The sequence below is a fragment of the Ambystoma mexicanum genome, chromosome 2p, assembly GCF_040938575.1.
Source record: "Ambystoma mexicanum isolate Mex_15411 chromosome 2p, UKY_AmexF1_1, whole genome shotgun sequence".
Classification (NCBI taxonomy): domain Eukaryota; kingdom Metazoa; phylum Chordata; class Amphibia; order Caudata; family Ambystomatidae; genus Ambystoma; species Ambystoma mexicanum.
Window position 1 is genome coordinate 1,241,717,224 of NC_090923.1, and position 27,911 is coordinate 1,241,745,134.

The 27,911-nt window shown below is 49.1% G+C and overlaps 1 protein-coding gene across 3 annotated transcripts in view; it reads right to left on the reverse strand.

Moving 5' to 3' along the window:
• The window catches only part of LOC138567383 (actin, cytoplasmic 1-like), a 516,752-nt gene that overhangs the window by 276,583 nt on the left and 212,258 nt on the right, over positions 1-27,911 (reverse strand). For all 3 annotated transcript variants that reach the window (XM_069645545.1, XM_069645544.1, XM_069645546.1), the window contains one exon: positions 6,975-7,214. In XM_069645545.1, coding sequence (XP_069501646.1) covers positions 6,975-7,214 — 240 coding nt within the window. The remainder of the gene's footprint in view (positions 1-6,974; positions 7,215-27,911) is intronic.

Genomic DNA, 27,911 nt, shown 5'->3' on the forward strand with positions numbered 1-27,911 from the left:
GCCACCACGCAGGCAGCCCCCAATCCCACGCATCAGAGCCAATCCATTCAACCTCACTGCTGAGCAGATCCACACCCTGTACCGTTTGGACCGGGACACCATCACCGCCATCGTAGACATGACACACAACGACATCGTCAGCATGATAGAAAGTCCAACCGCCATCCCCCCCTACTGAAGGTAGTGGCCGTACTCCACTTCCTGGCCACAGGCACCTACCAGCACACAGTGGGGCACCTGCATGGCATCTCACAACCATTATTCTCACGAACACTCATCCAAGTGCTCGATGCCCTCCTCAAGCACACAGACGACCACATCTCATTACCACGGACTGCCCAGGAGATTGCAAACACCAAATTGGGTTTCCATGCACTAGCCAACATACCCGGTTGCATTGGTGCCATCGACTGCACCCATGTGGAATTGGTGGTTCCACGTGCCATGGAGGTACCGTACCGCAACCGGAAACAGTTCCACTCAATCAACGTGTAAATGGTCTGTGACTCCAACAAGATCATCACACATTGTTGTGCCCGATTCCCCGGATCAACCCATGATTCCATGGTCCTGAGGAACTCCACAATACCACGCTACATGGAGCGACATGCAGGGCCAAGATCCTGGCTACTCGGTGAGTGCAATGTCATGGAAGTGGGCAGGTGAATGACGTACCAGGGGGGGGGGGATGATGCATACTCCACCTGGCGGAAAGGGGGGGGGATGATGCATACTCCACCTGGCAGAAAGGGGGGGGGATGATGCATACTCCACCTGGCAGAAAGTGGGGGGGGGATGATGCATACTCCACCTGGCTGTGAGTAACACAGGGAACGGAGACAGAGGAAGGGCACTCACAATGCACACAACCCCTCTGCATTCATTGGGTGATGGCATGCAAAACAGGCCATGGGAGCCATGAGCACATACTGGTTGCATTGTGTGAATCAATTAGTGCATGTAGAAGTGAGCCAAAGTAACAGTTGGATGCGAGCCATGGTGGAACATCATGTTCCTGATCAGACAACATGACTGACACATACATTCTCGCCTACATACAGGTGATGCAGCCTATCCCCTGAAGAGGTGGCTCCTCACACCAGTCCGGAACCCGCAGAACCAGCACGAGGAGGACTTCAACCGTGCACATACACGTACTCGTGTGGTCATAGAGCAGACATTCGGCCTCTTGAAGGCACGGTTCCGAAGCCTCAGCAGGTCTGGTGGGGCACTCCTGTATGGCCATGAGAAGGTGGCAAAGATCGTCATGGCATGTGTCATGCTACACAATATGTGCGTCAGACGGAATGTGCCCCTGCCCCCTGACGCAGAACTGCAACCACCTGACGATGAGGATGAGGAGGGTGCAGATGGGGCGGCACCCCATGGAGGAGGCGAAGCACAGGAGGGGCGTGCCATGCGCCAAAGTATCATCGACCACTGCTTCTAGCACACACGGCTGGTGTTTATCGCATGGAGACTGCACTTGGGGCACTGTGTGTCCCTGGGACATGCACACTGTGGACTGTACACCAATAAAGCACACATACGCAATGAAAATGTCCACACATTTCTTTTTTGGAAAGAAAAAAGTGTATTGAAACTATGAACTGTCGTGTCACACCCCCTCCCACCTCCCCCCTGCACACCCCAACACACCCCCTCCCACCTCCCCCCTGCACACCCCAACACACCCCCTCCCACCTCCCCCCTGCACACCCCAACACACCCCCTCCCACCTCCCCCCTGCACACCCCAACACACCCCATGCAGGTGTCAACAGATGCCTGTGACAGTGGCCACAGGCCGTCACAAGCCCCCTCTCCCGGCCCCCGGGGCACCCCTGGCTGTGGAGCGCAGGTTACGACCGGAACGTCGCACGGGGCTGCTCTGCGCAGAACTGGCAGTGGAGGATGTCCCTGGCTGCCCCTGTGCATGCACGTCCTGTTGTGTGTGGGTGAGGCCAGTGACCGCACGACGCAAGGCCGCAAGTTCTGCACAGATGTCCCTGGACATGGCCTGCATGGCATCCCTCAGGGTGGCAGTGCTCTGCGCCACTTCGGCCCTTAGGGTCTCCGTGGCCTGTTCAATGCTAGACCTAGCCCCCACACATTCCGCGGCATGCTCATCCAGCATTGCGGACAGTTGATGCTGCCGTTGAGTGATGTCCTGGAGGGACTGCTGGCCGTGCTGGCCCATGGCCAGTGCTGGTGGAGTGATGGAGGGGCTGCTCCCCTCCTGTGGAGTGTGGACAGGGCATGGGGTGGATGGCCACTCCTCTACCTCTGTGTGCCCCTGTGAGTGACCCTCATGGCGGCTGGCGTCTGAGAAACAGGGGGAATGTAGCAGGTCAGTGGGGCTTCTGACCTCGTGCTCCATGTCCAAGTCTGAACATGCAGCTGTTGCAGCTGTCTCCCCGATGTTGCTGCTGGCCGCTGACCCCCTGCCTCCTGTGGCAGGCAATGTCGGTGGAGGTGGAGCAGCTGCAGCTGGCCTGCTGCCGACAGGGGTGCTTGCCGGTGGGACCTCCGGTATGCCTGCAGTGGGACCTGCTTGTTGTGGGGTCTGCCTCACTGCAGCTGAGGTTGAGGGTGCAGGGACGTTGTTGATGGCCTTCTTGGCCCTCTTTGGCGCAGGGGTGTCCTGGTCCTCTGGGTGTGAATCTGTGCCTGTGGTGGAGAAAAGGAGGGAGGGCGTTATTGATGGGTCTGCGGACTTTGGAATGAAATGTTTGACATTATTGTGGTCGGTGGATGAGGAAGATTTCAGGCAGTGCCATGCAGGTTGTCTCCTTTTAGTGTGGAATGTGGATGCAGGTATGCGGGTGCCAGCAGTGTATGCAGGGTGGTGCTCGCATGTGGCTATGGGCAGTGTTGATATGTGTTGCATTTACACTCTAGGGCAACCTTGTGCTACACATGATTGGACTGCTGTGACTATGGCATGTCTTGTTTGAGGCACCTACCTTCATCGCCTGATGTCGGAGCTCCCCTTTCCATCCCTCCGACGCCTTCAATGGACTCCATGCCAATCGTGGTTGCACAGATCTCCTCCCACGGTTGGAGTTTCAGGGGGGATTCCGACCCTCCACCGGTACCCAGGGCAAGGTTGCGGTTTGCTGAGATGACGGCTCTGACCCGTATGCGTAGGTCATCCCAGCGCTTCCTGCACTGCTGTGGGGTGCGGGGTACAGTCCCCACCGCGCTGACGCGCTCAGCCACCAGGGCCCAGATGGCCTTCTTTTTCCCGATCGCTGTCCTGGTCATGTCCGGGGAGAAAACGACACCTGCGTTGTCTTGCAGGGTCTCCGCAAGCATGCAGAGTTCCTCCCGGCTGAATCTCTCCTGGCGCTGGCGGTCACATGCCTTTTTCACACATTTAGGCATTTTCGGGTACTTGGTAGGGTGGGTGATTGGTTGGGACAGGTGTCAGGGTTGGGTCTGGTGTTGTTTGGTAGGATGGCGATGGATTGTGTTTTTCAAGATGGCCGACGGGCTGTATCCCGTTCCGGCGCGATGACGCTATTTCCGGTTCGACTTTTTACGGCCGCCGCTAATTACGGCCGCCGCTAATTACGGTGGGCGCTACTTACGGTGGCGTAAGTGCACCTTGCTCGCTTAACGATGCCGGTAGGGGCCTTTTACGCCATGGCGTTAATTGCATTACCGCCATGGCGTAATGCTCGTGCGCGATGGGTCGTAATGTGGCGCTCTTTACGCCATCGTCCCACGGCGTAAACGCTCATTACGCCATGGCGGTAATGACGGGCGATTACCGCCAGGGTCGTAATGAGGCCCCGTGTCTTAAATGGAAGCCCAAAAAATCACTTTTAAACTGCGAAATGTTTACATTTTTACAAAGTCTTGCTGCAGAGATAAAAGTCTTTGGCCCTCATTACGACCCTGGCGGAGATCATGGTGCAATATGCACGATGGAGCATGGCGGAAAGCTGCCGATACCTCATGGAGGTTGGCGGATTTTTCGCCCCATGACGACCTTGGCGGGGCGGTAAATCCCCAATCCCCATTTTACCCTTCCCCATTCCCATTTTTGCCCCATAGGGTATAATGGGAGTGGGGAAGGTGTTAATTACGCCACCGTAAATTACGGTGGCGTAATTAACATCAAGGTCCCGTAGCGCCATGGATTACTCCGCCCGGAAAAACCAGGCGGAAAAAGGCTCCATGGCGCTACGGAAACTCGTAGTAAGGCGGACGGGTCCGCCACGATTACCACTGGCGTAAACCCACTCCGCCAGGGTCGTAATGAGGGCCTTTACATTTTTATTCATAAATAATCTTTGGAAGCAAATGGCAGTCCTTTGTCTGTCACTGGGCCATTTTTTTCTTTCTTCAGCTGCCACCAACAGTCATTTCCTCCAGAGCAAGGTGGGGGTTTTCCATCTGGATTGAAGGTTTACTGCTCCTACCCCACTTCACACTTCCTTGTCCACGGAGATCCCATTGTCAGTGGGTTCAGCCTAGACTAGATTCTGTCCAACCTAATTATTATCACTGGGGTGTTAGTATCTGCAGAGAGAGGCCCTCCTGTTTGGTAGCACCCCCCACCCCAAGCAGAAACCTATTTTCCTTTTGGAACTTGCAAAATCCAGCCAATATGGTTTAACAGTTTTACTTTCTTATATTTGGTCCTGAATTAAACAAGCCAGTTGAATAAAATAACCCATGTATTTTCCCCAGCAACAAACCCATTCACATTGCTAGATAATGACAGGCTTTCATTCAACAGTTTACTTTTAAAACAGGCCTTTCTCTCCTTGAGTCTGCAAATCCCATTTTAAATGTGTGGTGAAAAGCTGGCATTTCTTTTTTGTAAATTTGGTTTTGCATCTCACTCTGGATTCCCACACTGTCTTGCAGCTGTAGTTGTTTCCTTGTATGCAGGAGTTTTGTTTGAAGCACAGATGTATTGGAATTGACATGGCTCAGATAGCTGGAGTTTCTTTGAACTACTGAGCTTTGATACATTGTAAAGAAAATGAACGCGTTTTCCGTGTGGGAAAAGTGAAGCTCTTTGTTGATTTCCCTCAGAGTTGATTTGGCAGGGCCTGTCATTCAGAAATCATGCCTGCTTTTGCTGAAGCACAATCAGATATACTGAGCATGGCAGGGCCTTATTAATCACAGTGGTTTAAGGAAAAAAAGATGGAAATAGCGTCAGAGCAGCATTTTTAAAGGTGAAAAAGTTTCCTTTTAATGGGGATTTTGGAATTTCAGCAAAGCAGTGCTGCCTTTTCACTTTATTCCATCTGTATATGTCAGAACACACTGGCACGCTCCCTCAGTGTGTCCCCTTGTTCCATCCTGCCCAATGTATGCTTGGCAAGACGGTGCAGGCATCTTTTGTTGCTGCAAAACGCAGTTTTAAGGCCATGGTGCTCACAGGAGCCAACACAACCATTTTGCTGTTTCTGCGCAAATGCAGCTTGGTTTTGGTGAAATTCTGTTCAGTGGGTCAATGTAGCCCACAATATCATCGCAAGGGCAGAGGTGTATGCCCCTCGCCATAGGAGGATGTGACCAGAAATACACCAGTGCCCCCATATTCCACCTGAAAGTGATCCAATAAGTGACGCCCCATGGACATGGGTAGAAAGGGGGGACTAGCCCCCTGAGTCAAGTCATCTATTGTTTTAGATAAGGTGGGAACAGTGTGCCGGAAGACCCAGTAGTGCCTTTCGACGTCGCATGGTCTAACATCTAGTGCGCATTTGAAGATTTCATCTCTAAGGTTGGTTATTGGGCCAGGAATGGGATGCTAGGATGCTGTCTGTTTTTCTTGCAAATCCTTTGTTCATCCCATTATCAGAAATCAAGAATATTATTTTTTGACGTTTAGACTAGCCATCTTACGGGTGTGTGATTTGGAGAATCTATCTGTGAACTAGTGATTATCCCTTCGGAAGCATACTTTAGCCATCCAGGACTCCATGGTCGTAGATACTTTGTAGGGTGGTCCCACTGAACAGAGCTGGAATTGGGCCTGAGTTCACCAGATACCAAAACAGGCAAAAAGTAGCTCTCTCAGAATGCGATTTCGGGGAAAATAAAAAATCATGGACGAGCCACGACACACTTCACTGAAGGGATATGCACAGCTGTTTCCAAAGCTCAGGGATGATCCTCCAAGCTCAGAGAACCTCTCCTAAGGCTAATTTTTATACTGCACTTAAATACGTTGAAATGCAAATAGTCTGAGATGGCTGCAGGTGAGTGAGTGATTGGGAGCTGCTATAGTCCCTTAAGAGGTGCCAATGGTGGGTGATTAGAAATGGGAGGAGCGCATACATCTGCATCCTGTGTGAAATAACATACTTCAAACTGATGATTGTATCATGCATTTTCTTTCAGTCTTGATATTCCAGTTTGAAACCCAGCTCAGATATTTTTATGCTAACATACATTTCCATGCTGGTATTTGTAGGATTCCCTTCAGGATGGGTAAAATGTTGTTACAATTATACTATTTTTGCTCAACATGTCACTATAACGAATCATATATTATCAGGTTGTTTTATTACGTGAAGGAAGCACATTTTTAAGCCCTCACTATAAAACAGTCCTTTTTTGTACACTTTTTACCAGCCTATCACTTGCCTTCCCATGGGATCGCAGAGTGATATTTTCAATTATCAATAATTCAATTGAAGTAAACTACGGTGTAATATTTCCTGGAGGGCAATGAGGGTTTGTTGGGCAACTGTTCCCATTGAAGCCTATGGGAGGCATTTGATTTGTTGGCAGAAGGAAAACGAGGCTAAGGAGGGCAAACCCTTCTACATGAGGATGACTAGAGACGCCTTGAATTTGATTGATGGTTCCAGGAAAAGGATGCTGATGAGGAAAACACAATGCTGTGAAAAGTGGCTTAAGAAACAGAATGGTACATGGAGAGAGAGTATGTACATTTTAAATAGCTCTGATCTTTTAAGGTCCAGATATAGATGTACTCACCTGTGTCATTTTCTCCCTGTTGGCCTTAATGTTCAGGGGAGGTTCTGTAAGAAGCACGGGATGTTCCTCTGGAGCAACACTCAGTTCCTTGTAGAAGGTGTGGTGCCAGATCTTCTCCATATCATCCCAGTTGGTGACAATACCGTATTGAACAGGGTAGTTCAAGGTCAGGATACCCCTCTTGCTCTGAGCTTCACCACCAACGTAGCTGTCTTTCTGGCCCATGCCAATTGTTACATCCTAGAGAAAAGATGATGAATGTGTTTAAAATTAATTCTTTATTTGTGATTGCGGTGAATTAAATCATACACCTTTTCGCAAAAGTGAATATTCAATCTGAAATTAATAGTAAAATCGAGTCCGTTTTTTTGGGATTTCACAATATCTGAAATTCATATATATATATATATATAACAAAAGTGTATATTATATGAATGTGTATGAACATTCTTTGTCGATGTTTTGTTCAGTCATTCTGAAGCACCCATTGGATTTTCTTATTTAGGTGGGGGAGGGGCATCCAGCCCCATCCTACATTGTAAGTGCTTCATGAACTACTTGTTTCAAGTGCCCACACTACCCCGCCTTTGTGTGTCCTGACACCAATATTGTGAGGCCTGTTCATTGTTTCTTTTCAGTTGGTTATGAAATGGCACTGAATGCGTTGTCTATAAACAAAAACTATTGTCATGGGAAGTGACTTTGGAAGAGAGATAACATGTAAGGAGGAACACACAGCCTGTGGGTGTTGTTTGGTTATGTACCCATCCATTGACTACCCCTGGCCATGCTAGCCCCATGGCCATCACCACCCACTACCTTACTCTCCCCACCCAAAACGCATTCCCCTCTTGGATCTTTTTGAGCTAGGTGTATCAAGCAGTAACATAAAACATTGTTCCTTAAAGGGCCTACCAGCGTTATTTCTAGGTAGTTTGCTTAATGGCTTAATTGCATCTGTAAATTTGCTACCCGTGTAATAATTAATGTCTTAACCAAGTGTTTTTTCTAGCATTGCCAGGTAGCATTCTTACAAAACCCAGATCTGTTGGCTTTGACAACGCTTAGTTAGCAGACCAAAAACAACTGTTTCTTAAAGCAAGAGAAATCGTAAGTGTCCTTTCAAATGGATGGGTGGGGGGATTTGCAGCGTGCCCTCTGTGGTGTTTACCGCATCTGTGAATGTTGTCATTTAATTGAATGATTTAAAAAAAGAAAAAAAGTATATGATGTATGCAGTTACAACATTCTTGGCACTTGCACTTTATTTCGAATCATCTTTCTTTCCGATATAGAGTTATGTCTTGCTCATTAAGTGCTCGACATTTGGAAGGGTCATGCACTAGCACTTTAGACTCATGCTGCTTTATACATTAGCACTTTTTTCTGCTATTTTGACATTGCTTTGCTGCTTGCACTTTATTAAGTCTGTCCATGCATTTGTCATTTACTTGCACAACGTTGCTTTTATGTATTGTAAGGAACTCATGGTGGCAACAGTAAAGACAGACACAAGTGATCACAGTTCAAGGGTGTTTATTAAATTGTAAATGCTGGGTGGTAAAACGCCTAACCTAAACCTAAATCTAAGATGGGAGCAAGCTTCGACCAACAAATGAAAAATAAGGCAGTCCTTGTGGCGTCTTGCCAAAGTAAAAGGCCTATACTAAGAAAAACCTATTGCCAATTCCTTACAACTAATTACAGAAAGAGTGTGGGATAGTGTTTTCAAATAAAGGAAAAAAGGTGTTCACAAATAATAAGTCAGGATGTGATTGCCTTAAGGTCTCCCTTGCCCACATCTTTTTCACGGGACAAGGTTGGACTTTAGAGCACAGTACAGGCTCGAGCCTTCCCAGCATGAGCCAAGAGTTCCGTATCAGCTATCAAGTTCTTCGATGGTTAAGTATCTTTTCAATAAAAGTCTCTTTCCTTCGAGGCCTGATGTTCTCAACAAAAAAACACAAAGTTCTGTTCCACGAATACTTTGGGTGATGGCTTCACCCCTGGGTACCTCCACCTCCAGGTCTGCGCTGCCCATAGGCATCAAACACGATTTTGCTAGGTTAATTTTCAACCCGGAAAAAGAGCCAAAAGTGCTAATCAGGTCTAAAAGGTTCAGGAGCGAATGCCCAAGGTTGGTTACTACATATACCAGGAGGTCGTCCGAAAAAAGCGAAAGTTTGAAGTCAAGTTCGCCACACCGGACCCCTGCTATCCCCCGATGGTCTCTTACAGCTATGGCTAGGGGTTCCAGCGCATAGAGAAGGGGCGAGATCGGACATCCCTGCCGGGTTCCTCGGGAGAGGGAGAACGGAGCCGAGGTCACACCAGTAACTGCCACACTGGCCGACGGACCATTGTACAACGTTGCAATCCTTTTACGGAATCTTGCCCTCAGCCCCATTTTCACTAAAACCTTGCTCAGATAGGCCCACTCGACCCGGTCAAAGGCTTTTTCTGAGTCCAGTGACAGAAGATAAGCCTCCTCCCCTTTAAGGGCAACCTTGTGCATCAAACCAAGTGACTTCCTGATATTATCGCCTCCTTGCCTCCCCGGAATAAAACCCAATAGCTTCACGTCCGTGTTAAGCAAGGAGATGGGATGGTATGACTGACATCTTCTCAGGTCCTTCCCTTCCTTAGGAATTACTACAATACGGGCCGAAAGCATAGATGGAGGGAGATGGCCCGAGTCAAGAACGCTGTTAAATAGTCTGCCCAGAAATGGTGCCAGGGCGTTGCGAAATGATTTATAGAAAAAGATTGTGAATCCATCATCCCCCGGAGTAGTACCTGTTTTCATAGCACCAATAGTGTCTATCACCTCCTGGGGCGAAATGGGATTCACCAGGGGGGCGACTTTCTTGGGGGGAAGGGAAGGGATTGGCAACGCCTCCAGAAAATTGTCTATATCCGTCCCATCTCCTTCATATTCAGTTTTGTACAGGCGCTCATAATACCTACGGAATTCGTCTGCTATCCCCGGATCATCTCGACAGCACTCACCATCTGGAAGGGAAAGCGCGTCCACTCGCCTACTCTCCCTGAGCTTGCGAAGACTACAAGCTAGAATTTTGTCTGCCTTTTCACCCTTTACCATGTACTTTTGCTTAAGGAAGGACAACTTCCTTTTGGTTTGTCTCACCAGGAGAGATGCAAGTTTCGTCTTAAGTTGTTGGAGCTCAGCCCACTTCCCCAGAAAAATCTGGGACCTCAATTTGCCCCCGGCTGAATAGCCTCGATTTTATCCCTGAGGAGCTTTTCCTCTCTACCCCTCTCTCGCTTCCTCGCCGCTCCCAGCCCTATTAGGACACCCCTGATAGTTGCCTTGAAGGCCTCCAATACCCCCTCCAGGCCTACCTGCCCATTGTCATTGAACTTGAAAAACTCTTTTATGGAGGCCAGGATAGTCCGAACTAGTTCCTTGTCCTTCAATAGGAGATCATTGCAGGTCCACCGCCTCGGCCCTGGAACTACAAGGGGAATCCCCAACTGAACCCTTACCATCTCATGATCGGTCCACGGGGTCACTTCCACCCTCACCTCCGAGATCCTGTCATAAAGCCCCTCATCAACGAGGATGTAGTCAGAGAATTCTAGAGAATGACGAGTGGAGTTTCGAGAAAAAAGTGAATAATGGTTCTCGTCCTTCTCGAGCCGAGTGGGAGTCCCTGAGCCCTAGCTCATCGTTGGTGCTCTGGAAAGAGGCCGCAAGGTGCCTTTGCAGCTGGGAGTCTATAACCGTACGGCTGGGTAATCTGTCACACGACTGGTCAAGAACCATATTGAAATCTCCTCCCACCACTAACGCACCCTCCATAAATGTAATAAATTTGAGCTTCATCTCCGTCCAGAAACGGACCTGGGCCTCATTCGGAGCGTAAATGGAGATCAAGGTAACCTTGGTTCCTCTACAATCCTCCTTGACCATTACATATCGACCCTCTAGATCACTAAACTGGGCTTGGAGAGAAAAATGGGCCTTCTGGGAGATCACTATCACCACACCTCTCTTCTTGACCTGGGAGGAAGCGTGAAAGACTTTTTGTATTGACCGTGCCTTCAATGCAGGCTCTACCCCCTTCACCCAGTGGGTTTCTTGGAGGAACAGAACGTCAAGCCTCAGCCTATTAAACTCCTTCACCACCAAAGACCTTTTATATGGAGAATTGAGACCTCGTGTGTTTAACGAACCCAGCGCCAGTGGATGGTTACATTCAGCCATTAAAAGAATAAAGTCTAGGTGTTGGTCCCTGGAAATTCAAGATCTCTAAGGAAAACTCTCTCGATTGACTCTCCAATGGACCCCCAAAGCATGAATTACTAAGAAAGCGTAAAACACTCCAAACAGTTGAAAACCAAAATCACCCCCGTACCCACCTGAGAAAACACCCCAAATTCCCCCCACCACCCGCTTTCCCGAGCGCCTGGCGTAACAGCGACATCCAACTGCTACAACACCAGGCCACCATTGGCCGCCTCCACTAGGGCCATCTGCAACATGGAAAATACCACAACATTTTGAGCCCCCCCCTGCACACCAAACACAAACAAATGTCCCCCACACCCCCCTCTCACCCACGATTTTACTGTTTGCCTAGACACCCCTCCTCAAGGACCTACGTTGGCCAGAGTGCCACAGAGCCTCCGGCGCGCGAGAGTAAGCGCCGATAGATCCTGATAGATCATTATTTTAGAACTCTCCCAGTCGATGGGGCCTTTTTTCCACGCTAGCTCCAGGATCTTGGCCTTCTCGGCGTAATAGTGGAATTTCGCAAGGACTGATCTAGGTCCACCGGTAAGTCCTCCCGCTCTATGGGCTCTATCGATTGTCGGCTCACAGGTGTTGCCTCCGTCAAACAGTTTACTTATAATTGCTTTGACTGCTCTCATGATGTCCGCCTGCGTCTCCCCTTCCTGCTCCAGAATGCCAAGAAATCTTAGATTAGAGCGCTGCTCTCTATTTTCTAGGTCACCAAGTTTGAGGGTGACCTTCTCCTCCGGTCTCTCCAACTCCGCTAGGCGCATGTCGAACTGAGTTTCAAAGAGGTCTGTTGAGGTTTGATTGGCCTCCAAGGCTTGGACCCGGTCATCAACAGCATCTACCTTCTTGTCTAGGGAGTCGAGCCTTCTACTAATGTCTGCTCTGAAGCCTTGTATCTCCTCAAGCAGTGCTGCCATGTTCCGACTCATTGATTGCGCCTCCATAGATTCTGACTTGGTCGCAGGCTGTATATTGCCCCTTTCCCCCGCCTGCTCAGGGGAACGCCAGAACTTCTGTAAGGATTGGGATTGGGTCCATCAAAAACGGAGAAGATGGCCCTGAAGAGCGGCGGCTCAGGATAGGCGGAAGGCTGGTCAGTTCCAGATGGTCTGGCAGCTCAGGCAGACCCCTGGACGCCCCTCGTCACTCACACCTTGTCAAACTCCTTTGGTTGCTCAGGCCAGAGGCGGGCACCTCAAGGATCCACCTACCGGCTCCCGGCCAGTAGCTCAGTGGCACACCGCCGGGGGTACACCAACAACCATTCACAAAGGCGGGAGGTCGCTGTGAGCTAGACTCCCCCACCAGCGCAGCGAAGGAACTAACCGGATCCTGCAGAATAGACCATTGGTGGGATCTGGAGAAGTCACTCTCCGCAGTACATCTAGAGGCGGGAACTGGACTACATGAAGACGCTCCTTCCCCTAAAACCTCAAGCCAGAACCCCACCCCTCAGAAAGCTGAACGGGGGGGCCTCTCCATTAGGCACTATGTGAAGAAAAGCGCAGCATTAATCCATAGGAGGGGACAAGACTCAGGGGAATGGGCTCCCAGCCAGGCCGCTGCAGTGACGCTGGGGAGTCCTCAGCTCTCCGAGTCAGAAAGCCATCACCGCCCTCACAGACTTCGCCTCACTGGGCCAGCTCAACTGCCACTCAAAGCCGTATCTCCTCAGGTTGTGGACCAACACAGGGGTGCCCACTCTGCCCACCACCTCAAGGCCTACGAGTGCGCACCTACACGTCTGGAGGGTAGGCGTAGCGCCTCCGTATCCAGGGCGGGCAGCAACGGCATGTGAAAGTCAGCAGGCTAGCACCCTGGGCCCCAGGGACACAACACCCGCCAGGAAGCTCTCTTCAGGCCCCCCACTCCAGTGCAGGGGACCCCAAATACCAGGCACTCTGGTGTGAGCCGGGCAATCCACCCTACACTTGGCAAATACTGCCGCTGCCCGGGCCACCAACGTACCCCCGTCTACGCTCCTCTTCTCCACGTCCCTCTGGAGCAGTTGCGGGTGACCAGTGGGTAGGTCTGGGGACATCAGTTGCCTGCCGATGCTTGCTCCTCTACAGACCACCACTGCGGCCCCGGCCACCTCCACGCTGGGCAGGTGGGCAGCTCTTCCTGTGTTTGCGCGGTCGTCCTCGCGACCACTGCCAGGAGGGGGGGCAGGCCCCGGCCCCAAGCCTGCGTCTCCTGTAAACCGAAGCTCCAGAGGTCTGCAGGCTGGTGCAGGCTCCCCAGGCAGTCTCCTCCTTCCGCCTCGGGACGCTGCATGCAGTGGAGACCTTCTGAACTGCTGGGCACAAATGCTGGGGTTGCTACCTCAACCGCCGCCCCTCCTCCACCGACACACTGGAGAGCCTGCCGCGGAGCTCTTCGGCAGAGACAGCCTCCTCTCAGGCTCCGCTCGCCACCAGGGAGGGACCTTTCTCGGGGCTAACGGCACCTCCGGGCGCCGGAGAAACGGTGAACTGGTGCTCGGGGGTGTCAGCAAGCCACTGCGGGGGTTATGGATCTGCTACCAACAGGCTGGGGGGGGCTCAGATCTCAAGTTTAGGTGCCCCAAGGTGGAGACTGACTGAGAGATGTCAACAAATCTCAGCGCCCCCTGGTGGCTCCCTCCGCTTTCACAAATCTTAATGTCTTTTTAAACAGCAGCACAGGATTCACCCCTGTACGTCGGCGTCCCTCTGCCGGGTTCACTCTGGCCTCCTTTTGTAAAACAGTTCACTGTGGACACCCCCCAGTAGGGTTCTGCTCATAGGGACTTTGGGCTTTGACCCTTTTTGTTAGCATCCCTCTGCCGGGTTCACGCTTGCCAACCTTTACGAAACAGTTTATACTGTTCATATGCTAATTTCACCAATCGGGATTCATTTCCCTCAATTTCTCAATCATCTGTCGGTCAAAGACTTTCGACAGTACAGAAGATTTTACAAGACCCCTTTATGAGCACTTTGACCTCTTCTCGCCTTTTCCCAAGGCTTTCTGGTTATGATAGTTTCAACCATCGGTAATTGCCCAGAGTTTCCTGCGTGAGCACCCATGTGGTGCTGGACTCCTCTATTGCTGGTTTACTCCCACTTTCTTCAACAGTATTTTGCTTTTCAAAGTTAAAATTAGCCGTTGGCTATTTTTCGTTCAACACAGTTCGGTTTCTTATCAACTCATCTTTCGACCCACCGGCTGTGATGAACCACTTGCCTTTCCTTCTCCTTGAAGTCAAGGTTGGTACCAAAGAGACAAGTGTCTCTCTCCGGCTTGCTAATCAGCAGAGGAAGGTCCCGTGAACCATTGACATCTGCTGCAACACACGCTGGCTATTGTTTGCTGACTTATTATTCCTTCTGCGGAGGTTCAACAGACCTTGGTCGGAAAGGCCAAGGTCGACTCTCTCCTTGTCACCCTCTGCACTGTCTTTCTCCTCCTCTTGAACTGCTGTGCTGAGTTAGCACTCACGTTGTGCGGACTGCCTTGCTCATACTGTGCTCTTGTGCTCCACCTTTTATCCCTGTAGGGAAGGGAAAGGGCTGTCAGGTGGGTGTGATTCTGGTCATTTGCCTGACCATTGTATTGGGACATGTCAGGTAAACGGCCCTGGTGTTAGTCTGTTGTTTTCTGTGCTGTGCTAAAGTGTTCTTGTGGAAAAAGGGTGGGGCAGTGTTTTGGAATATCCTACGTGGTAGGATGGGGAAAAGGTGTTGAAAGAAGGGGGATACTGCATCTCCCTCATCGTGTGTCCCACCCCAACTCCCCAAGAACCCCCCATCCAGGTGATCTTCCCTCACTAGTCCATCCCTAGGAACTGAATCCAATAGCGATGGCCAGATGCCCGGGAACTAGCCAAGGAGACACTGCCATGTTTCTCACGGTATGTATTACGTATGCATTTGGCAGTTGTTTGCTCCCATATCCATTTGTGTGCATTCTAATTTGATTCGATTATCAGAATGGATTGCCATGTTTAACTCATGTTCTTACTCATTTCCAACATGTCCGCCTGCTTTTTACATTATGGCTGTTTCACTCACCTTGCCTGTCAACATGGAAAAAGGACTTTGCATTCAATATCATTGCAATTTTTACCCTGTAACCCGTGTGTGATCAAGTGCTCTGTGAGCGCGAAACACGTCACTTAGAATTTTGTACCTGCTGTATCTTGTTTTTTGTTTTGTTGTTCCACATTAAAATCTCTGAGCATTTTGACTCTGGATTTCGTCTATTTTTATGGTATTCTCTGACCCTGTAGTACTGTCTCCTGCCTTTGGCAGCGTTTGTTCTCTGTTTGTGTATATATATATATACCTTACAAAACCACCCAGTTAAGCAGATCTGCGTTCACTGAAAATGTGACTTCTCGAATCCCATTCCACATAATCCTGAAATGCTGATCTACTGGATTGCCTACTGCAGTTTTGCTAGTTAAGTGCATGTTCCCCAGCAAGTGCAAACAATTATATGCAGTGCCCTCCCCACCATGCCACCAGATTTCAGGTGCAACGCTGTAATAAGAACGCTTCGGAGACACTTCGAGGGTAGTTAGATGGTAAATCCTTTATTCCTGTTACTCTTAAGTTATTGAGATACATAGTAGGAACCCACTGACCCCAACCACCCAGGCTACATCTTCCAACTGCCTGGGCTGGAACACCAGCACCTCTGCACTCTCTCACTCATACGTCAACATTCCCACCTTACACCCTTCTCTCTGACCTCATGCATTCCAGATAAGCTTGCATACAACGAACCAGTGAAGCACATCACTACACACCTCCCTTCCTTACCAGACACACACACACATACACATCATTTGCACTAAACAATTCATTAAACACCCCCTTTCCTATCGCCACACACACTCAATTCACCATCCAGTAAAGCACCGTACTACAAGCGCATTAAAGAGCCGGGTAAAATACCTAGAGTTTTAAAGGAAACTAGTAAACAAAATGCACATTCACCAGAGGGTTGCCCCTCACCAGTTTCGCACAGTTTGCATTTTTATTCTTGGTTCTGGTTCCTTGTTTTTAGCACTTGGGACAATTTATAGACGGGACATATTTCTGGTATACATGATTGTTTGAGGTAAAAGCTGGCAACCGAATTTTGAGTGTTTGACCTTTTAATTAGCATAATCAAAATGACTGCCAAATTGCATTGTTATGGTAATATATTATAAAATAATGTTCACGTGATCTATCTCATCTGCATTATAGTGCAGTCCACAGTTAACTTGGATTAAACTTTTTGCAATATATTGTTGTGTTGTAATTGTGGCTGTTTTATGTTTCTTCTCAACAGTTGTATTAAACTTGTTCTCTTATATTGTGTCTTCTCACCAGGTGACCATGGATCCAGTGGTTTCCCTGAAGAGGGGTTCATTGTGGATATTCTGCTAAACCCACAAAGCCAAAGTTCCCATTAGTACAGGAAGCAATCATGGACTTAGTACGGTAAAGGCTGCTGCATGTGTACCAGAAAGAAGCTAAGGGACTCGAAGAATATAGATTTCATTGATCATCTTTGTGGTGTTGTCACCGCCTCATGTCATGTGGGGAGGGCCACGGGGCGGTGGGAAGAGGAGGGGCCATGAGAGGAAGGAACAAGTCAATTCCAGTATTGATGTTAATCAATAAAGACGTGTTGCACACCAGCTCCAGTGTCCGCCCATTCTTGTGAGTGTGAAGAGCGGATGTTCACCTAGAGCGTAAGGTGGTCCACGAAGGACTGCACAATCTTGAACATGTATTAGATTCTGCTGTACCCAGAACACTTGTGTGACACAAGTTGTGTTATGCTCACTTCACAGACAAGAGTAAAATTGAACGCTTGCAGATAACTTAGGCACAGCATTCGAAGGAGGAAGCAGGTTACAGTTGGTGAAAGGCCTTCATTGCGAAAAGGGGTGCAACCTGTCAACTCGAATGCACGTTTTTTTTCTCCAAATCACTGATAGGAAGCAACGCCTGAGCTCAGTAATGACAATAGAAATGAGTGATCATATTCTTCTGGCTTCTCATCCTGAATACAAAGCCAGCATTCGCTTTTTTTTAAAATTTGTAGCGCGCCAGAGCCCGCAGGCATCAGAGCGCTGACATAAAGACGACAGACGAACATGTAAGACAGGACTGAGGAAGGCAAGACTTTGTGGATCAGGTTTATGGATTTTTTATCTAAATAGTTATGTTTTAATTTCTTTTTGAAGATCAAGAAGTTGGGTTCTAGCCTTAGTGAGCTGGGAGTTTGTTCCACTTTAATGTCGCTTTGACTGAGAAAGATCGTCCTAGTCCATTTGCTTTCTTGAAGTGGATGGTTTTCACCAAACCTTCGTCCTTTGATCTCAAAGACCGCCCTGGTTCATATGAGAATATTTGCTCTTTTAAGTATGCTGGGGCGGAGCCATAGAGGCAGTGGTGGACAATTGAAACTGCTTTGAAGGTAATACGGTCAACCACAACTAGCCAGTGGATCGACTTTCTGTCTTCAGTGACATGGTCCCTCCTAGATTTCCTTTTGATGGTTCTCACTGCGTCGTTCTGAATGACCTGGCATTGGACAATGCAGCCTTTATTTGCTCCCAGTAATAAGGCATTTCCTTAGTCCAGCCTTGAGAGAATTGTAGCTCTAGGGATGGTGGTGCAGTTTTTTTCATTTAGGACCGGTTTTATGTGACTAAGTAACCTTTAGTAGAACCGGCAGTTCTTTTTTAGGTATGCTACATGAGTGTCGGCCCAAGAGTGTTTTCACTTTGTCGGAGACCGAAATTTTGAGTTTTTTTATGCTAAACGAGGCATAGTCTGAATTGAGTTTGGTGCTAGCCTGGGGAGATCTGAATATCATGAGCTCTGTTTTGCTGCTATTTAAACAGAGCTTTAAACCCTGTTTTATTCTGTGAATCCTGTTTTATTCTGCTATGGAACATGCACGGCGCTCTGCGCGTTTTCCGCTTGCCCTGCATGTTACATAGCAGGGACACCAGTCACTAATTAGTGATTACGTCGACCTGGAGGGGGAAAATACCCACCAGGCTTGCAGAATTAGTTGCATGTTAACAGAATAAAACAGGGTTCACAGCTGAAGCCTGTTAGGGGCTATATGGATACAGTCCTGGCGTCTATGGCGCCAGGCTCATATGGGGCATCAGTCCTGGCGCCATAGGTGCCAGGCTCATATGTTAAAACTTACCTGATGCAGACCATGCTGCAAGGAATCCAAGCCCATGTGATGCTTGGAGGGGACTACTTTACCTAGGGACTATTTTGTTACTCGGCTGTGGTTGTGGAGGAATACTTACCTGGGACTACTTTGGAGGCTATTTAAACCACGCCCGAAGAGCAGCATACACTTCGCGTTATTCTGCATCCTGCAGCGTAATGCTCACCGTGCCTGCAGTCAGCATCCAGCCTCTTGCCACGCCCGCCTCGAGTCCAGAGCGCCTAGAAAGAAGGGAAAGAAGAAGAAAGGTTAGAACAAGAACATTATTGGATTTCTTACCTGATTCCGGATTCATCGCACCTCTGAACCAGAAAAATACTTTATTTTAAACACGTTGCATCGGCCAGCAGCAGCGCCGCGCCATACTCACCGTTCCTCGCAGCATCTCTACGATCCGGCGCTGTCTCCATCATTATGTTGCCGCATTCCAGCACCTAAGGGGGACAAGAAAACAACAAGGTGAGCAGAGGGAACAAAGACTATCTCTTGCCACCATATACTTACCTGATTTTACCACGGAGATATTATTCACCAGCACACCAAATCTTCTTACGCCGCACCTGTAAGAAAAGAGAAAGCAGCGAGTTAAACCTTGGCATCATTTAACGGACAGTGTGGGATAGCACAGACTCCTACCTGAACGCTTTCAGCTGCCACAGGACTATCTTCTTTTGGATCTAAGCTGCAAGATAAACAAAGGAATTGGACAAGAGTGATTATTCAGACATTTTGAACTCTTAAGAACTATATACTTACGGTCCTTCGCCAGGAGGTTTGGAGCCAAGATTTGTCTAGAACTCTTCCAATATCCTCAAGCCAGTGAAGTAACTGGCCATCAACAAGCCCCTGCTTTCCTCGCAGGATGGAGAGCTCATCATTCAAAACTATATGGTGAGCTTTGTGAACGTGAATATCAGAGGTGATAAATGGGGACGCAGTGAGGGGCTATTACTCAAATCCACGGGTGGCTAATTCCCTTTCTCCGCCTTTAGGAGACTACTTCTATGGGTCAAGCAGACGAAGCTAGGTGGGCCAGTCTAGTCAGTCATCTCTGCACTACGCATCATGTTGGTGGAGACCGTGGCTGTCCAGTTCCGCTCGACACCCCTGTAGGAACCAGGTGAGCGTAACAGAACGCGTAGCCTTCCTACAAATCCTCACCCGGGTGTCATGGAGACCTCAGAAACTGACCAACTGGACCTATTATTAGGGGAATTTAGGGCTGAAGTACATGCCGCTCGCCAAGAAACTAATACCCTTAGGAGAGAGCTGATTGTTTCTAAGGAACGCACTGATGATCTTGCTAGACAATTACTGCAAAACCAAGCTGGGCAAACACCATTACCTGGACTCGGGGGGGAATTCAACTCCTGCTTCATCGAGCAATCCTGTGCAAGTGGTTCTACCAGGGAGCATTCCTTTAGCCCCGACGGAACGGTTTGCTGGGGACCCGAAAAAGTTTGCCGAGTTTATGAACCAATGCCGCTTGCACTTTTTATGCAGACCTGGAGCCCTTCCAAACGATCAAGCCAAAGTAGCCTTTGTATTACATATCTCAGCGGCAGTGCAGCGGATTGGTCAATTCCACTAGTCAATCAGGATGACCCTATTCTTCGGGATTTTCAGGGTTTTCAAATGAGCATGGAAAGACTATTTGCCCGGCACTCCCAAGGACAGGTCCTGGATAACGAACTTTTGTCCCTACGATAGGGTAACCAGGACCTTCTAACCTACATCGCAACCTTCAATAGGTTGGTGGTGGAAACTGGATGGCCCGAGGTAAAATGGATTACGTTATTTCATCAAGGACTTCGAGGAGAACTCAAAGATGTTTGGCTCAAGTTGTGAACCCACCTCAAGACTGTGCTGAATATATAGACTTAGTGGTCCAGTTAGATCACAGACTTCAGAACAGAAAGGCCGACCGAGCCAAGTTCGAGAACTGGGTGTTGGTTAAACCCAACGCTACCCCCAAAGGAGCAGATGCCTCAGAACCCATGCAAATCGGAGGGGTTAAAAGACCCTTGACTCAGAAGGAAAGAGAAAGGAGACGGCAAATGCAATTGTGTCTATACTGTGGAACTTCGGGACATTTTCTATGGGATTGCCCTGTAAAACCACCCAAGAAAGTGATAGGAGCTGCTGATAAAAGCCATATGGAGTCTGACTCGGGAAACGACCACGCCCGACAAGCATAGAGGTCCGCTTGCCGAGCTTGAAGAAGGATACTCAGACCTTGCACTTCATCATACTAATGGTCCTTATAGATCCAAGGCAGCCATCATGTATGCGCGCAGTAAGGGCATACATTGATAGCGGGGCCATAGGAAACTATGTGGACCACGAATTGGCTTCTAGGATGAATCTACCTCTCTGCAAAAAGACCACTTCGGATGTCATCATCACAGCCGATGGAACTGAAATTGCCTCTGGGCCTGTAACTCATTCCACCGCAGAGATGACACTATTGGGTCAGGATGGGCATCGAGAGACTATTGTGTTTGATTTAATCAAAGCCCCGCAGTTCCAAATAATACTGGGGATACCTTGGTTGGAAACACATAATCCTTGTATTGATTGGCGAGAAAAGAGAATAACCTTCCCGGATTGTGCACATACTTGTTACCCGAAAAAACCCTTGAACGAAGGCCTGGCCACAGTCGCTACTCCAGTCGTGCAGTTACCTCAGGAATATCAAGAATTCCAGGATGTTTTCCAAAAAGAATAGGAAAACACCTTACCACCTCACAGATCATACGATTGTCAAATCGATCTCATACCCGATGCACAACCTCCATGTAGTATGATCAACGCCCTTACTGAACCTGAAAACCTTCACCTACGACAATACTTGGACCAATACCTTGCCAATGGCTTCATTCGTCCATCCAAGTCCCCTGCATCTTCAGCTTTGTTCTTCTTGCCAAAAAAGGAAGGTGACCTCAGAACGTGCATAGACTACCGCGCATTGAATTAGATCACGGTTAAGAACCGATACCCATTGCCTCTGATCCCCGAATTACTAGACCAAGTAAAGGACGCTTGCATCTACACTAAATTAGATCGCCGAGGGGCATATCATCTGGTACGTGTAAATAAAGGCGACGAATGGAAGACTGCTTTTCGCACTAAGTACGGGTTATTCGAATACCAGGTGATGCCCTTCGGGTTGTGCAATGCACCAGCGGCCTTCCAGTATTTTATGAACGATGTCCTTCGTGAACTCATTGACGTCTGTGTTGTCGTATACATAGACGATATTATAGTGTACTCCTCTTCAGAATCGGACCATGTGAAGCACGTTTGTGCAGTCCTTGAGAAACTACGCCAGCACAAGTTATATGCAAAATTGGAAAAATGCGTTTTTCATGCTACGGAAGTTGAATTCCTTGGATTTATCCTGACTCCAAAAGGAGTCCGAATAGACTCTGGAAAGGTGGACGCAATTCTCAAGTGGCCATCACCCAGTTCAGTTAAAGGAGTACAAAGCATGCTTGGATTTGCTAATTTCTACCGCAGATTCATTCTGGATTTCTCACATGTTGTACACCCTATCACAGCACTCTTGCGAAAAAACAAACGCTTCTTGTGGAGCGAAGAAGCTGAAAATGCCTTCCAAGAGTTGAAAACGAAATTCACGTCTGCACCTGTATTAAAGCACCCACGTCCTGAACTTCCATACATAGTTGAAACTGATGCATCCAGTTTAGCCATGGGAGCTGTCCTGTCCCAGAAGGATCCTGAAACTGGTCAACTTCACCCAGTAGCATTTTGGTACAGAAAGTTCTCGACACCCGAGTTAAACTATGCGGTTACCGATAAAGAGTTATTAGCCATCAAATCCGCCTTCAAGGCTTGGCGGCACTATCTTCTCGGTGCCAGGCATACCATTACTGTAATCACCGATCACAGGAACTTGCAGTATTTAAAAACAGCCAAGGTCCAATCGTCACGCCAACTTCGATGGGCATTGTTCTTTGCCGAGTTCGATTTCGTGATCACTTATTGACCAGGCTGTAAAAATGGCAAGGCAGACGCCTTATCCCGAATGGGGATGGGAGAAGCATATGTGAACCCAGAACCGGTACCTCTAATTTCAGAACAAAGAATTCTTTGCATAACTACTCTACAGACACTAGAGGATATTCAGGTAAAGATCCAACAACTCTTCGATCCAACAGCCCTGCAGGACTCGGTAAAGAAAGGCCCGGACTATTCAGTCATCAATGATCTACCTTATTATCAAGGGCGACTATTTCTGCCACACAAGGAACTACAAGAACTAGCCATCTCCAATTATCATGACACCCTCATGGAAGGGCACCCAGGTATCGCAAAGACTGAAGCTAAAATTAAGAGACAATTCTGGTGGCCCACCTGGCGAAAAGACGTAAAGTCATTTGTAATGTCTTGTGGCATTTGCGCCCAAAACAAAAGTCAGAAGAAAAAACCAGCTGGACTTTTACAACCTTTGGATATTCCCCCTACACCATGGCACACCTTATCGTTAGACTTTATTACAGATCTACCTCCATGTAATGGATTTAATACCATTCTAGTTATTGTGGATCTTTTTTCCAAGGTGGCCCACTTTATTCCTTTAAAGGGATTACCTTCTGCTTCAATTCTGGCCAAGAAGTTCCTCGAAAACATTGTTCGAACACACAGATTTCCTTCCGTGTTGGTCTCTGACCGAGGTAGTCAATTCATTTCACATTTTTGGAAGAAATGTTTCAATTGGCACAAATCGACGTGAGGTTATCAACCAGCCACCACCCCCAGACCGATGGTCAGACGGAGAGGACCAACCAGACTCTTGAACAGTACCTGCGTTGTATGTTACACCAGACTGAAGGTAATTGGAAGGACATTCTATGGATTGCCGAATACGCATACAATAACTCTGTACATTCTGGAACTGGACAAAGCCCCTTTTATACCATATACGGGCACCATCCTCGAACCTCAGAACTTGACTCACCTCAACACTTAGAAATGCCCGCAGTGAACCATCTGCACGCTACTATTACACAAGCCTTTAAGGAAGCAACTGAACATTTGAAACAAGCGAAAGAAAGATACAAGAAAAATGCTGATCAGCATAGAAGTGATGCTCCACAATACCAGATTGGGGATCAAGTTTTCTTGGCCACAAAACACATACCTCTAAAGGGAACACGGACCTTTAACCCTAGATATTTGGGACCTTACTCTATTAAGGCCATTATCAACCCGGTGGCCGTCAAATTGGAATTACCTACTAGTATGCGAATTCACCCAGTCTTCCATGTGTCGCTTCTGAAGCTAGTACAACCTGGAACAAGACTAACCAAGCCACCTGACCCCATCCTTGTAGACGGGGAACCCGAATTTGAAGTTAAAAGTATCCTGGACTCCAAAATGGTTAAGTCAAGACTTTTTTATTTAATCGACTGGAAAGTTTACGGACCACAAGAAAGGTCATGGGAACCTAGTGACCACGTTCATGCACCGCGGTTGGTGAGAAGATTCCACCGGAATTTCCCAGACAAACCAAGACCAAGGGGAAGAACGACTTTAGGAGGGGCTTTGGGGGGGAGTGCTGTCATGATGCCTACCCCCGGGCATCCAGATCAAGTCCATCAACCCCGGAAGCAGGCATCATGTTACCCAGAGAAAGCCCAGCAACCCCTGTTAGGGGCTATATGGATACAGTCCTGGCGTCTATGGTGCCAGGCTCATATGGGGCATCAGTCCTGGCGCCATAGGCGCCAGGCTCATATGTTAAAACTTACCTGATGCAGACCATGCTGCAAGAAATCCAAGCCCATGTGAGGCTTGGAGGGGACTACTTTACCTAGGGACTATTTTGTTACTCGGCTGTGGTTGTGGAGGAATACTTACCTGGGACTACTTTGGGGGCTATTTAAACCACGCCCGAAGAGCAGCACATGCTTCGCGTTATTCTGCATCCTGCAGCGTAACGCTCACCGTGCCTGCAGTCAGCATCCAGCCTCTTGCCACGCCCGCCTCGAGTCCAGAGCGCCTAGAAAGAATGGAAAGAAGAAGAAAGGTTAGAACAAGAACATTATTGGATTTCTTACCTGATTCGGGTTCATCGGACCTTTGAACCTGAACAATACTTTATTTTAAACACGTTGCATCGCCAGCAGCAGCGCCGAGCCATACTCACCGTTCCTCGCAGCATCTCTACGATCCGGCGCTGTCTCCATCATTATGTTGCCACATTCCAGCACCTAAGGGGGACAAGAAAACAACAAGGTGAGCCGAGGGAACAGACAAGGACAATCTCTTTCCACCATATACTTACCTGATTTTACCGCCGGAGGTATTATTCACCAGCACGCCAAATCTTCTTATGCCGCACCTGTAAGAAAAGATAAAGCAACGAGTTAAACTTTGGCATCATTTAACGGACAGTGTCGGATAGCACAGACTCTTACCTGAACGCTTTCAGCTGCCACAGGACTATCTTCTTTTGGATCTAAGCTGCAAGATAAACAAAGGAATTGGACAAGAGTGATTATTCAGACGTTTTGAACTCTTAGGAACTATATACTTACGGTCCTTTGCCAGGAGGTTTGGAGCTAAGATTTGTCTAGAACTCTTCCAATATCCTCAAGCCAGTGAAGTAACTGCCCATCAACGCACCCCTGCGTTCCTCGCAGGATGGAGAGCTCATCATTCAAAACTATAAGGTGAGCTTTGTGAACGGGAATATCAGAGGTGATAAATGGGGACGCAGTGAGGGGCTATTACTCAAATCCACGGGTGGCTAATTCCCTTTCTCCGCCTTTAGGAGACTACTTCTACGGGTCAAGCCGACGAAGCTAGGTGGGCCAGTCCAGTCAGTCATCTCTGCACTACGCATCACGTTGGTGGAGACCGTGGCTGTCCAGTTCCGCTCGACACCCCTGTGGGAACCAGGTGAGCGTATCAGATGTCTCCAGTCATGGGCGTCTGTTTCCCATGTGGTTCAACCATCTCCAGGTCCAGCATCCAGGGAGCCCTGGCCTGGTCATTTCCCGGAGGAAAAAGCTGTAATGCAGCACAGCCAGAGCTCTAGGATGGTCGGGGTGATGGCCTCGGCCTTGGACGCCTGTCTTCCTAGTTGGTCGACCATCCCCAAGTTCAGCGGCAGTCCCAGGGCGGTCCCAGCAGGGACCCCATTCCCTTCCGGAGCGAAAAGTTGTAACGCAGGCCATCCAAAGATCCGGGGCGGCTGGTGGTGCTGCCTCTGAGTTTGCGCGCCTGTCTCCAATGTTGGGCAACCATCCACAAGTGCAGCAGCGTGCACAAGGAGCCCCAGCAGGGTCCCCATCTGTCCCTGGAGATAAAAGCTGTAATGCAGGCCAGCCAGAGGTCCAGGTTGGTCGGGGTGATGTCCCAGCCTTGGGCACCTGTCTCCCATGTGGGTTGACCGTCCCCAAGTCCAGCGGCAGTCCCATTGAGCCCCGGAATGATTTGCATCCCTCCCCATAGGGAAAAGTTGTAATGCAGCCTAGCCAGAGCTCCAGGACCGTCGGGGCTCCTGTCTCCCTTGTTGGTTAACCATCCCCAAGTTCAGCGGCAGTCCCAGGGAACCCTGGCAGTGTGCCAATGCCTCCCCAGAGAGAAAAGATGTAACACAGCCCAGCCAGAGCTCTAGGACGGTCAGGACTGCTGCCTTGGGCACCTGGCTCCCATGTGGGTCGACCATCCCCAGGTGCAGCTGCAGTCCCAGAGAGCCCCGGCAGGGTCTCCAGCCCTTCCCGGTGGGAAATTCTGTAACGCAGCCCAGCCACTGCTCCAGGATGGTTGGAGGTGATGTCCCTGGCTTTAAGCACCTGTCTTCCATGTGGGCTAACCGTCCCTAGGCCCAGCAGTGGTTCCAGGGAGCCCCGGCAGGATCTCTGTCCTTTGCCAGAGGGAAAAGCTGTAATGGAGGCCAAACAGAGCTCTGGGACGGCCGGGGGTGCTTCCTCTGGGCTTGGGTGCCTTTCTCCCTTGTTGGTTGACTGTCCCCAAGTTCAGCGGCGTTCCCAGCGAGCCCCTCCAAGGTCCCCATCCCTCCATGGAGGGAACAATTGCAACGCAGGCCAGACAGAACTCCAGGATGGTCGGGGACATGTCCTCGGCCTTTGGCGCCTGTCTCCCATGTTGGGTGACCCTCCCCAAGTTCAGCGCCGGTCCCAGGGAGCCCTGGCAGGGTCCCCATCTCTCCCTGCAGGGAAAACCTGTAACGCAAGCCAGCCAGAACTCCAGGATGGTCGGGGTGATGTCCTCAGCCGTTGGCGTCTGTCTTCTATGTTGAGCGACCATCCCTGAGTCCAGCGGCGGTCCCAGTGAACCCCGGCAGGGGCAAGGGCACAGTGTTTGGCACCCAGGGCCAAATCTATGGGTTGTCCACAAGACCAAAATCTGTAAAAATTTCATCTTCCCAGGCCCTTTGCTATACCAGTGGTTTAGCCTTTTCCCTTTGTGCCCAGGTCAGTGGACACACACATGTGAGGAATTGTTTTCGTTGGGACACCTGTGGGACTGTGGTAAGGTACGACATGTGTTGTTGGCAGTGTGTTTCGGTGGTTTCCTGGTGGCAAATGTCTAAAAACTTTGTTTTTTTCCCCTACATTTTGGACTTTGCCGGGCCTTGTGGGTAATACATTCTAGGGCAATTTGCGCACGTCAGACCTCTTTGGATTCCCACGGGTGTCTTCTTTTCAGAAATGCATGGGGTTCCCTCTTTGCCTTGGTGGCTGTGACACCCCAAGCCCAAGTCTGTGGCTTGTCCACCAAGCCAAATCCAGTCTTTCCCAGGGTGTTTGATGTACTGGTAGTTTAGCCTTTTACCTTTGCGCCCAGGTAGGTACATCCATATGTGAGGTATCGTTTTCTTCGGGACACCTGTGGGAAGGCAGGTGTTTTGGTGGTTTCCTGGTTGCAAATGTCTGAAAATTGTGTTTTTATGTCTACATTTTGGACTTTGCCAGGTCTTGTGGGTAATAAATTCTAGGGCGATTCGCGAAAGTCAGACCTCTTTAGATTCCCACGGGTGTCTTCTTTTTGTAAATGCACAGAGTTCTCTGTTTTCCTTATGTCATGAATGGCTGGGTTCGACCCTTCTGGACTTCATGGTCCTTGATGCACCGCGGCATTAACTCTTCAACCCATCCAAAATGGCCGCCGACACAGAACTGCGGCGGTCTAGCCTTTGCGTGCACTCGCCAGCTTCCTAGAAAACCGGCATGCCCCCGTGGCTCTGCGCGTCTCAACTCTACCCCTACGAGTTACTAGACGTGTTCGAGTTCGCTCCCTGTGTATCGTGCATTCTATCTTCCTTCACTCCTGGAACCCCCCCTTCTATTCCTTACCTTTTCGTTATACTCCTTCCTGGATTAATCGCTATTGTTCCTGGATATTCGAACGCTACCGGCTTGGCAGCCGGCTTCCACGCTGGAACCCGAGGACTCGCG